Source organism: Culex pipiens, chromosome 1 (assembly GCF_016801865.2).
Source record: "Culex pipiens pallens isolate TS chromosome 1, TS_CPP_V2, whole genome shotgun sequence".
In the NCBI taxonomy this organism is placed as follows: Eukaryota; Metazoa; Arthropoda; class Insecta; order Diptera; family Culicidae; genus Culex; species Culex pipiens.
The window spans coordinates 128864477-128876233 of NC_068937.1; the positions used below are offsets into that span (position 1 = coordinate 128864477).

An 11757-nucleotide genomic window follows, 5' to 3' on the forward strand; every position below is an offset into this window, starting at 1 on the left:
TCAAATAAAATAAAACAAGGGTTCTTTGTTTGTTTGTCGAATCACTATTATTGTTTACAAATTTTACATATTATCAAACCATTACAAAAATAGCATATTGATAGGATTACATACTTAAGGCGATTAACTTAGATTAACCACTTTTAATTAGTTTTAATAGCATATTTTATTTACTTTCGGTTGTCTTAAGCAAGCAAAACAAATCTCGTAGAACAAAGTTTGAAAGGGGGTGGAAAACAATTAAATCGTAGGCTGTAGAATATTGTTTGTGAGTTTGCATTAACATTTTCAACAAGTGAACTTTTCTCTGTTTAGATATATTTTTGCTGGGTGTTTGGGATTGTGTGCTTACATCATTCTATTGTGTCGTGTTTGATAACTGGGTGAATTTTAAAAATACTCTTGATTAAAAGAAAACTTCTCCAACCCCCATTCACTGCTTCCTCAAATCCTCCGCCAGGAACGCCCCCAGCATGTGCTGCAACTCCTCGAGCGCGTACTCTTGCGGCAGGGGCAACTTTTCCAGCGCACTTCGCAGCAGGGCGCAGCTGTTGATGCGCGGGTCGGAGACGAAAAAGGACCGAATGAGGTACGCCAACCGTTGGGCGATTTCGCTCTGGCAGAGCCGATGCTTCGGCGTCGGACACGGGAACATCTTGATCACCGAGCACAGGTCGGACAGTTTGGGCTTGAGCTGCTCGAGGCGCGCCTCGGCCACCTCGTCGTCGATCGCGTCCCGAATCAGGTCAAACTGGAAGGGTTGGGAATTGTTAGTTATTGTTGAGGTTTGAAATTCAGTTGATTTTGCTACCTTTTCGTTCAACTCGATAAAGTCCTTCAGGATTTGTCCCTTGATGGACCAGTTGTAGATCTGCTTGACGTCCTCAAACTCTCCCAGCAGGGACTTCAAGTACGGGATGTCGTCTGCAAAATGCAAAATCAAATTAGCTCTAGCTCAAAGTTAATGTTCTAGAACTCACCATTGATGACGCAATCCGGCGCCAGATGCTCCATGATGACGTCGTGCGCCTGGGACCACTGCTTCGCGGCCAGCAGGTACTTGGCCTGCCGGTGGTAGTCGAACTGACTGCCGGCGCGAACCGCCTTCGCCCAGTGGATCCAGCACTCGGGAATGCCCAACTCGGCCACGATAAACTGCTCGCGGGCCAGATATTCCACGGCGTCGTCGTCGGATTCGTTGAGCTGGATGTGACGGTAGAGCAGGTCCTGGATGGCGAGTTCGCGGCGAGACCGGTCGTTGAGGTGGAGCAGCACGTAGATGGACCAGTGCCAGAGGTCGTGGTTTTCCAGTTGGTTCGCGAAGGAGAGATGAAGCTGGCTGCGGGACAGTTCCGAGCAGTGTCGATAGCCGAGGGTTTCCAGGGTTTGGAGGAGGAACCAGGACAGGCGGAAGTCCGAGGGGTCGGAGGTGTGGGTGGCCGGGTTGAGGAGGGCTTCCAGCGGGTGGGATCGTACGGAGAAGAGTTTGAGGAGGTGGAAGCGGATGTCCTGGATGGGTTTGGGGCTGGTCAGCTTGACGCGGGAAGTGTAGGAGGGCGTTGGGGGCAGGGCAAAGAACTCGCTGGCTTCGAAGGACTTTTCGTACGCGACGAGGGCGTCGGTTATGGAGGCGGTTGGCGAGCAGAGGTACCACAGGTGAAGGGCGAGGGACTTGAGCCAGTTGAGGTTCTCGAAGATGTTGATGGTTCCGTGGGTTGATGAGAGCAGTGGGATCCCGGCGATCAGCATGAACGCTTTGAGTCTACGCGGGTCGATGAACTTGTCGGCTTCTACCGTTTGCCACGAGCTCAACTGGTGCTGGATGAGCTGCCGAACGGTTGGACCTCCGGAGATCTGCGCCAGCAGCATCGCCAGGTTGGTGTCGTTGCTCTCAAAAGCCAACTCGCATGCGTCCAAAACTTTGTGCGTGCCAATCAGCTCCAACAACTGGTCCAGATATTCCTGCTTCTTGGTCACCTTCTCCTTCGCGGACTGCTCCGTGACGACCTCCTCGATCCACTCGGAGAACAACTCTCGCCTGAACATGGTCGCCATGTGCGCGCTCTCCTCGACGTCCTCCAACTCTTCCCGGGCGCCCCACAACGCTGCACAAAGTGACCATACCTCGACGCACAGCGCCTCAAACGAAGAACTGCCGTCCGCAATCAAACGCGCCATCTCCAGATGATCTTCCAGCGCTTGATGCCGCCCGGATGCCACGTAGTACGGACACTCGCTACCTTCGACCTGCCGAACGTCGTCGTACTTCAGCTGAATCCTCAAATGGTCCTCCACACTCTTCCGGAACTCCGGAATGACCGCGCACGACCGAATCTGCAACATCTGCAGCGCCGCCGGAGAAAAATCCTTCCCCAACCGCCCCCTGAAGAACCCACTCAACTCTCCAACGTTCACCACCGCGCCCTTCTTCAACTCCGCACAATTGTCCGCCGTGCTCAGCTGGACCAACGCCGCCGGGAAGCTCCAGCCAACCCGGAACTTGCGCCCATGAAAGAACGCCAAGTCACTTTTATTCTCCAAAAAGCGCGCCAAAATTGACCGTCCCATCGGGATGCAAAGATCATTCGAGTGGACCAACTCCACCTTCGGCTTCACCACCAACGGCGCCGATCGTGGTCCAATCGGACGCGGAATCTCCACCGCCGTCTCCTTCGGCGGACGCTTCGCCTGAATCTGCTGCGTCGACGTCGCAAACAACCCCGGATAGCTGTCCAAACCCTCCGTCGTGTCAACGACCTTCGCCGACTTCGGAGACTCCACCGTCATCGACGGCCTCATGTACAAACTACTGGCCAACGTGCGACCCAACCCGAGGTACGGCTTGTTCGGCACCATCTGGTCCGGACTGTCCCGTCCTCCATCGGTAATCTCCGAAATGACCGACCGCCGGTCAAAGTCATCTTCCACGAAGAACGACGCCTTCATCAGCTGCAACTTGTGCGAGTCCTGGCCCAAGCCCAGCGCCAACGCCGCCGTCGGACTCGTCGGATTCGCCATCGTCGTCGACGTGACGTCGTTCGTCATCACCGAGTAGTTGAACTCGTCCAGCGATTTCTCCGCCGCGGCCAGTGGCTTCTGAACCTTCTTCCTCATCGCAACCGGAACGCTCATCTTGCTCTTCTTCGGATCAACCGGCGCCCCACCCCCTTCCTCATCGTCATCACTATCACTCAACCCGTACTTGGAAAAGTGCTCCACCTTGAACACCCAACTCCCGGTGTCCGGCCGGTACTCCAAGAACCTCGTATCGTGCTTGTCACACACCCGTCGCAGCTTGCCCTCGTAGTCCATCAGCGCCAGCCGCTGGGCGTCCTTGATCGGCTCGTGCAACGCCTTATCGTGCGGCCACACCTGGTCCAGCGTAATCTGCGCCTTCCGGTTCAGGCCCTGCCCGACCGGCGGTTTGTTCTCGTCGTCCGGGTAGATGATGACCTCCTTGTGGCGGAAGTGCACGATCTCGTCCAGATTGAGGCCCGCCACGTCGATCGGCTCGTTGAAGTACACGTTGCCGTAGCCCCGGCGGCCGATCGTAAAGTTCGCCACCACGCAGCGGCCCTCCTCGTCCATCAGCTGCAGGATCTCATCCAGCGACGGGATGGTGTAGTAGCTGGAAGGAACGGGGGGAAAAGGAGAGATTAGATCTGAGTGCAACCCTATAAAAAATTGACGTAACTCCTCCTTGTCGGGCCGACATTCACTCAAAATAGCCCGATAGGTAGTATGGTAGTGTTATTTTGTTATGTCATACATGTTCTTGAAATTAGGACAACCTTCCTCGACCTTATTTTTTTTTCAAATAAATTTTAGAAATTTAATAAATATATTCATTGAGAACAAAAAATAAATAAAACGTTACAATTATTTTTTGTTATTCACAAATTTCTGTTGAATTTTTAAAGTTTTAGATTTATTTAATTTTTAAATTTGAGATTTTCTAATTTTAAAATTTTGATTTTTTAACTTTAATTTTTTTTTATTTAAGAATGGAGTTCAATTTGTGGTGTAATTAGACAGTTTGCCCCATAAGAAATACATTGTTCACTACCAGTCGCGTCGGGTACTAGAATCACGTCGGGTATCTTAAAATTCAAGAACTTTAGAATTTCAGAATTCTTGTGTGTTTTTTATGAATTAAGAATTTTGAAAATACAAATTTTAAAAGCATGAAATTTGCGATTTTTTAAATTTTTATAGGTTAAGAATTTAATAATTTTAGTTTAATTTTTTATTTTCGGAACTTCAGAACTTTGTAAATCTAAGAGTTTTTTGTTCTTAATTTTTTTGGAATTTTACAATTTTAGAATTTAGATTTTTTTGTAAAGGAGCCATTACACTACCGCAAACAAAAAAACAAACTTGCACTTTTTCGTGTTTGACAGTTTGCGAAACAAACAAACATGGCAATATGTATGCGGGCTGACGTTTGTACAAATAAATCCAGGCAAACAAACAAAGCAGGCAAACTGTCAAAAAGTGCGGGTTTGTTTGCCGTAGTGTAATAGCTTCTTAACTTAGAATTTCAAAGGTTTTGAAATTATTTCCACAATTTTGAAATTTTTTTTTTTTCATTTTTGTTGAATAAACGTCAAAGCAGCTTTTTCAAAACAACAAAAGACTTTTGTGGAATTGGGAAATTCAAGGTAGGTTTCAATAAAAATGTTGTTGATTCAAACCTCGTACAGGCTGATTCTACAAAAAAAAATTCTGCGTGATAGAATTTCATAATATTTCAATTTTATAATTACCAGAATTTCAAAAAAAATCACTACTCAATTTTTTTATTCAGGAACTATTTTTTTTTAAATTTAGGACTATTTCAAATTTCACCATTAATTTTTTGTTACAGTTTGATTTTTTTCGGGCAAATTTTTTGAATTTTTGGATTTATTTTTAAATTTGTTTCCATTTTATGAATTTTTTAAATCCTAATATTTTATATTTTTAAACGTAAATTTTTGGAGTTTCAAAAGGGCGAAACCTTGGATGTAAACAAACAGTCTATCCCACTTGCTCTTGTGACAGTTCACGTTGAGTGTGTGCTTGTTAACATCCAACGTGTTGCCCTATTGAAGATTTATTACGGATATTTAACAACAGGGTTGCCAGTTTTCATATGGCTTACTATTTAAAAATCAATACTATTTGGCATCTTTTAAAAAATTTCTTCTTGAATTTACTAATATCACAATTTGGAAAAAAATATTTTTTGGATTTTGAAACTCTAGAACTTAACAATTTTAAATTTTGAGAATCTGAGATTTGTTTAATTTTTGGAATTTAAAAATACTTTAATTTATCTTGAATATTTTTCTTAAATTATTTTTCTATATTTATATATTTGCATTTTAGAATTTTAATTATGAATTTGTGTGAATTTTAAAATTCACAATTTTTTTCTTATTTTTTTTGTTTTTGATTTTTTTTTTAATCAAATCTAATCTAACCCTAGCGCAGCCAGTCTTTTGAGGGCATCCTGGAGAACGCCTTAGGTTGATTAACGCCTAGCATCCTCTTGTCATTATTAACAATTACAGTGCCCCATTGCATTAGATTGCATTGGAACATTATAAACGTCAAAGCGGCCAGGCCAACTGTGTAAAGTTAACCGCAAAGAAGATTCGTTGAATTGGATTGAGTTTGAGCACGAATGTTCAAACAACTATACATTTCTGAATCTTCTACAGTGGAGGAAGAAACGTGTGGATTTCCCGCTCACGTGCCTCTTTTTTAAGAGCAATGAATCGTTGGGAGCACAATGCTGAGAAGTTTTGGTGCTCCGGGACCCTCTGGGATGGGACATTGTATTTCCAGAAATGCCCTGTACACCTTTGGCATGGTTATAGCGCCACATCTCGCTCTTTTGCTTTGGAAGAATTTTTTAAATGACAAATTTTTAAATTTTCGAATTTTGCAGCATTTTGACTGAAAAAGGTACAATTTTAAGTAATGATATCTAAAAACAGGGTTGCCAGATCTAATGAGGCATTATTAAAATATTTTTAATAATAATTTTAATTGTTTTTAAGCATAACTTTTGAAGAAAACACTGTATTTTTATCTTCAAGATTCTAAAAATTTGAAAGATTTTTTGGCTTGTTGTTTTAACATGTTTTAGGTAAATAGTATGTAAATCTATCTATTTTTTTATATGCACCTAATCTCGGGTGAGTTTTCAAAAAGCCATAAGAGCCATCGACACCTCCGACTCTAATTTTCGTTTATTTTTAGTTGCAGGACGTGTAGATGAACAATCTCAAGCATTTTTGAAATTGGTTTTTCGTAAGTAGTTCGAAAACTGATGTAAAAATGGCTTTGTTTACCATTGGCTGTTACGTCCTTTTAAAAACTAATCCGAGTAATGTTTTGAAAAAGTAAGCGAGAAATCTAGTTTTGAGTGATATAATTTGTAGAACTCACCCCGCTCGCCGCAGCACAATCCCCGTCGGGTGCGGTTCCGCATCGTCCGCCGACACCGACACCGCGGAAACATCCGTCACGGTCGCGTTGACGGTTTCGTTCAGGAAGGACCGGTTCGACCCGGACAGCAGCGAATCGTTCATGTTGATCGGCGAGGTCGAACTGACCGAGTCCTTTTTGGTTGAGGCCGCCACCGCCCCGGTCGTCGCCATCGTTGAAGAGGAGGACGGTTGATTGGGTGGGGATGAGGTGGAGGAATCGAGGGACGGTTCTTTGGTGGGTTCGGGACGGGAGGGTGGTTGGGTTGAGGGGGCGAACTCCTTGAGGGTGCTGTCCAGGATGGACTCGGAGTGGAGTTGGGCTTGGCGTGCCTTTTCCAGGGCGTTCGATTGGAGCCAGGAGACACGACGGGAGGTGTCGGGGTTAAGGCCGGGCTCGCGGTCCGTTGGGATCTGGTTCTGGAAGGTTTCCTTGGTGGAGTCGTTGAGTTGGGAGGCGGTTGCGGCGGCTAGGGAGGATCGGTTTTGGATGGTGATTGTTGGGGTGGCGGATTTGGGCTTGATGATGAGTCGCTTGGCGTTCGGTTTGAGGGAGAAGGACTCTTCCAGGGTGCTGTCGTACTCTTCGAGGCCTTCGAAGAGGGATTTCTTGGAGAGGGTGGCGGCGCCGACGGGTTTGATTTTGACGCCGGAGCCGGTTACTTTGGGGGAAACCTTGAACTGCTGGTTGGCGCCTTCGAGGATGGCTTTTTGGGCGGATGGGTTGGTCGGTTTGAGCGAATCTTCCGAAGCTCCCGAGAGGGGTTTGATGTCCTTGAAGATGGGGTTGTCGCCGTACGGGGAGGTGACCATAGCTAGGATCTGCTGGTGGATTGGGACGGCAGCTTGGGCGGGTTGACCTTGGGCGCCTCCGAGGACGGTGTTGTTGCCGATTCCGCCAAAGGAACCTGTTCCGAGGCCACCGAAGGTGTTCGTTCCGCCTCCTAGCGTGGAAGTGTTTCCAAACAGGCTGGTCGTTCCGAGTCCGCCGGGTTTGTTGGCGGTGTTGCCGAACAGCGAGCCGGAACCTGTGCCAAAGTTGAGTCCTCCGCCGAAGGTGCTTCCCGTTGAGGTGGCCGTGTTGAGGCCAAACGTTGGCGCCGCCGGTTTGTTGAAGGTTCCACCGAAGAGCGATCCTCCGGCGGTGCTTGTGGCCGTTCCGAAGCTTCCAAAGGCGGGAGCGGTTGAAGTTGGGTTTTGGCCGAAGCTGCTTCCCAGCGGAGCGAACGTGTTGGCCGGTTTGGCTCCGAAGAGGCCACCTCCCGTGGCGGTGTTGGTCGCCGTGTTCGATCCAAATCCGAAGCTGGTTTGAGTTGTTTGCGCGCCGAGTCCTCCAAACGCGCTTTGTCCGGGTGCGGCGGTTGCGGTTCCACCGGAAAACAATCCCCCAGCGGGTTGCGCTTGGTTCTGCGTGCCGAACCCTCCAAACGTGGACTGCGGTTGGCCGAAGGTGTTGGTGGCCGCCGGTTGAGGCTGCGTTTGTCCAAAAAGACCCGTCGTGGCCTGTCCAAAGGCTGGTTTGGCCTGGCCAAGTCCCCCAAACGTGCTGGTATTGGTTTGGCCAAGCCCTCCGAAGCTGGTGTTGGCCGCGGTCGTTCCGAACGTCTTTCCAAAGGTGCTTCCTGTCGCTGCTCCAAATGCCGGTGCCGCCGTCGTTCCGAAGGTGTTGGTCGTGGTTCCTCCGAACAGACCCGTGCTCGGCTGGGAAGTTGTGGTCGTTCCAAACAGCGATTGCGTTGGCTGAGCCGCTGGTGCTCCAAACGGAGTTGCCGCCGGAGTAGCTCCAAAGAATCCTCCCGGAGTCGCTCCCGCTTGCGGTCCCTTCCGATTCGCTTGATAATCCTCAATCCTTAGCTCCTCAACCGACTTGTTTTCGTACTCCTTCATGAACGTAATGCAATGCTGCTTCGTCTGAACCTGGTTCGATTGGCCGTTCTTCATCAACGTGTCCGTCGAGGGCGTCGGCTGGTACTTGACCACGGCGGTTCCATTGCCGGCTCCGACGACGGGAGTTGCCGCCCCGAATGCCGGCTTGGCCGCCCCAAACAACCCCCCTCCAGCTTGGGTTTGTCCTCCGAAAAATCCTCCCGTCGTGGTTTGACTCGTGCTGGCCGCTCCAAACAACGACGTCTGCGCTGCCGGCTGGCCAAACGCCCCAAACCCGGCTGGCTTGGCCGCTCCAAACGCCGAATTGTTGTTATTATTCCCAAACAGTGACGTATTCGGTGCCGTGTTATTCTGCGTTCCAAACAGGGACGTCTGCTGGGGTTGCTGCTGTTGGGGCTGCCCGAAAGCTGAAATCGAAAAAAAATCATGAATGTTCCTGTCCGCAAATTGCGTCTTAACATTAGAATGCAGAATGCAGTGACGTCACCCACCTCCAAATCCGCCCTGCGTCGTCGTGGTCGCTCCGAAGGCCGGCGCCGCACTAGTGCTCGCCCCAAACAAACCCCCCGCGGGTGCCGTTTGGCCAAACAGCGATGGAGCGGCCTGCGGCGTCCCGAAAGCCGGAGTCGCCCCGAACGCCCCCACCGTCGTGGCCGGTTTGCCAAAGGTACTGTTCGCGGCCCCGAACGGACTGGCCGTTGCCTGGTTGCTCCCGAACGTTCCGAACCCACCGGTCGTACCGGTCGTCCCGAATCCGCCCGGTTTTGCACCAAACATCGCGATTTAAACTTTTTTTTCTTTATTTACCAAACAAAACAACAAGTTCCAAAACTTTCACCAACTTGATTTGTTTTGAAATCGCTGCCGTCTGTCAAAGTGACACATCAGTGCGAACGACAAAAACGCGCCAACATAACCTCACACTTTTGCGAAAAGAAAAAAAAACACCAAGAAAAAGGAAATCGATTTTTGACCTGCGAACGCGAAACCAGCAACTACGGCACCATCCGACGCGATCCGGAGCCGTTTTCGAGCGGTTTTCAGCGGAGAATCGAGATCGGCGGCAGCTGCGAGAGGTTTTGGTCGCTTCCAGCCGGTTTTACGGTGGTTTCTCACTGTTTTTGCTGCTCGAAAGTGCACTCTTTTCACGCGCGTTGACACTCGGGCGGCGGTGGAATTGATTTCGGTTTGACTTGAGTTTGACAACTGTCAAGGGGGTAGAGCGGTGCAACGTTGAATGTCAGGTCGCGCAACATTTTTGATGTTGTGTCTGTGCGACATCAAAGTTGACCGTCTTCTCAATAAAGGAGAAAAGCTCGGAACTTAACCTCAAAGGTAAATAACCAAATGAACTTTTTTGACAGGTGTCAGTGCCGGGACTTAGCATTAAAAATTAAAATTTTGTTCCGGCTGTTCCGTTTTGCATGGACACTAACACGGTTAGGAGCACGACAAGGACACGGCCACGGGAATGTCCAGGAACAGGCACCTACACGGCCAGGGACACGAAAACGGTCAGAAGCACGGGCACGAACACGGGCAGGAGTCCGGACAAGGAAACGGCCTAGAGCACGGCCACGGGAACGACCAGGAACACCTACGTAGTCAGGTGCACGTACACGAACACGGCCAGAAGCACGGACAAGCACACGGGCACTAATACGGAAAAAAAAACTCGGGTTATGACGTTTCGCGCAATCGGAAGCAAATTCAAATTCAAAAACTGCTAAGTCCCGATTTGACACCTGTCAAACCACTCAAATGGCACTCACAAAATGAATACTGAGTTCTTTGAGTTCATTTGCTACGTCACGGTTTTCTTGTCTATAGGGTCCCAAAGCTCTATGTAAATTTTTCGATGGATCAACTATGGGGCATTAGGGCACAAAACCAAAACGTAAACATTCGGGATTATTCCACTATTCCATTCATTAGTACGCTCCCTACATGCCCTCCAAGAATCAGATTGATAGCAAACAATTTACCATTGAAAAAATCAAAAACACAAAAGGGCACATAACAATTTTCACTCCAAACCAAAAAAAATGTTAATATGTGCCCTTTTGTTTTTCGTTAGTTTTTAGTAGTTGTGGAACTTTTTGTGTTATAAAATGAACTTTTCATACATTCTTAACACTAATTCACTTCAAAACAAAGTTTGGTTTACTTTTCACCAAGCATTTCTGCAGAAAAAAACTTCGTCGAAATACAATATTTAATACGGTCCCGCGGCTGCTGTTCAGTACTCTTTTGAAGAATTTTTATGTTTTACATAACTTATCTACACCATTCAATCACAAAACTTCACCAATTATCAAAATTTCCACTGAATCCTTCATTATTTCTAACTAAACAAAAGGACCCATAAACATCATTCAAAACATCAATCCGGCGACAGCGCTTTAGTGCCCTTTTAATTCTCTTCGAAATTGCATTTAGAAAGGGCCCATTATGAACAGCAGTTGGAAAGCTAAAAGGGCCTAATAACGAGATTTTTTAAAATTATGATTTTTATTGCGAAAATCAACAAAAAATAAGAAGCATTAAAGCAGAGTTGAAGATAATGATGTAATTTATCGAATCGTCAGTTAAAATGCCATCAGTCAAGCTTCTTTTTTAAATAGGAATTGAAACAAGTTGTCCACTTTTTGAAGCGATTTTCTCGAAAGGCGGTTTTTGGTTTTGTGCCCTAGTGAAATGTTTGGCTCGATCTTAGGATTTTAAGGTTTTATGATTTTAGAATTTTATAATTTTAGAATTTTAAAATTTTAGAATTTTAGAATTTTAGAATTTCAGAATTTTAGAATTTTTGAATTTTAGAATTTTAGAATTTTAGAATTTTAAAATTTTAGAATTTTAGAATTTTAGAATTTTAGAATTTTAGAATTTTAGAATTTTAGAATTTTAGAATTTTAGAATTTTAGAATTTTAGAATTTTAGAATTTTAGAATTTTAGAATTTTAGAATTTTAGAATTTTAGAATTTTAGAATTTTAGAATTTTAGAATTTTAGAATTTTAGAATTTTAGAATTTTAGAATTTTAGAATTTTAGAATTTTAGAATTTTAGAATTTTAGAATTTTAGAATTTTAGAATTTTAGAATTTTAGAATTTTAGAATTTTAGAATTTTAGAATTTTAGAATTTTAGAATTTTAGAATTTTAGAATTTTAGAATTTTAGAATTTTAGAATTTTAGAATTTTAGAATTTTAGAATTTTAGAATTTTAGAATTTTAGAATTTTAGAATTTTAGAATTTTAGAATTTTAGAATTTTAGAATTTTATAATTTTAGAATTTCAAAATTTAAGAATTTTAGAATTTTAGAACTTTAGAATTTTAGAATTTTAGAATTTTAGAACTTTAGAATTTTAGAATTTTAGAATTTTAGAATTTT

The 11757-nt window shown here is 45.5% G+C and overlaps 1 protein-coding gene across 1 annotated transcript; it reads right to left on the reverse strand.

The window, feature by feature from the left end:
* Positions 1-27: 27 nt before the first annotated feature.
* Positions 28-9554, reverse strand: LOC120425391 (nuclear pore complex protein Nup98-Nup96). Its single transcript, XM_039589908.2, has 5 exons — positions 8855-9554; positions 6439-8770; positions 981-3628; positions 812-924; positions 28-751 (listed from the first exon to the last, which is right to left on the reverse strand). The coding sequence occupies exons 1-5, from the start codon at positions 9138-9140 to the stop codon at positions 434-436; spliced, it is 5697 nt and encodes a 1898-aa protein (XP_039445842.1). The 5' UTR covers positions 9141-9554; the 3' UTR covers positions 28-433.
* Between the last annotated feature and the right edge of the window lie 2203 nt (positions 9555-11757).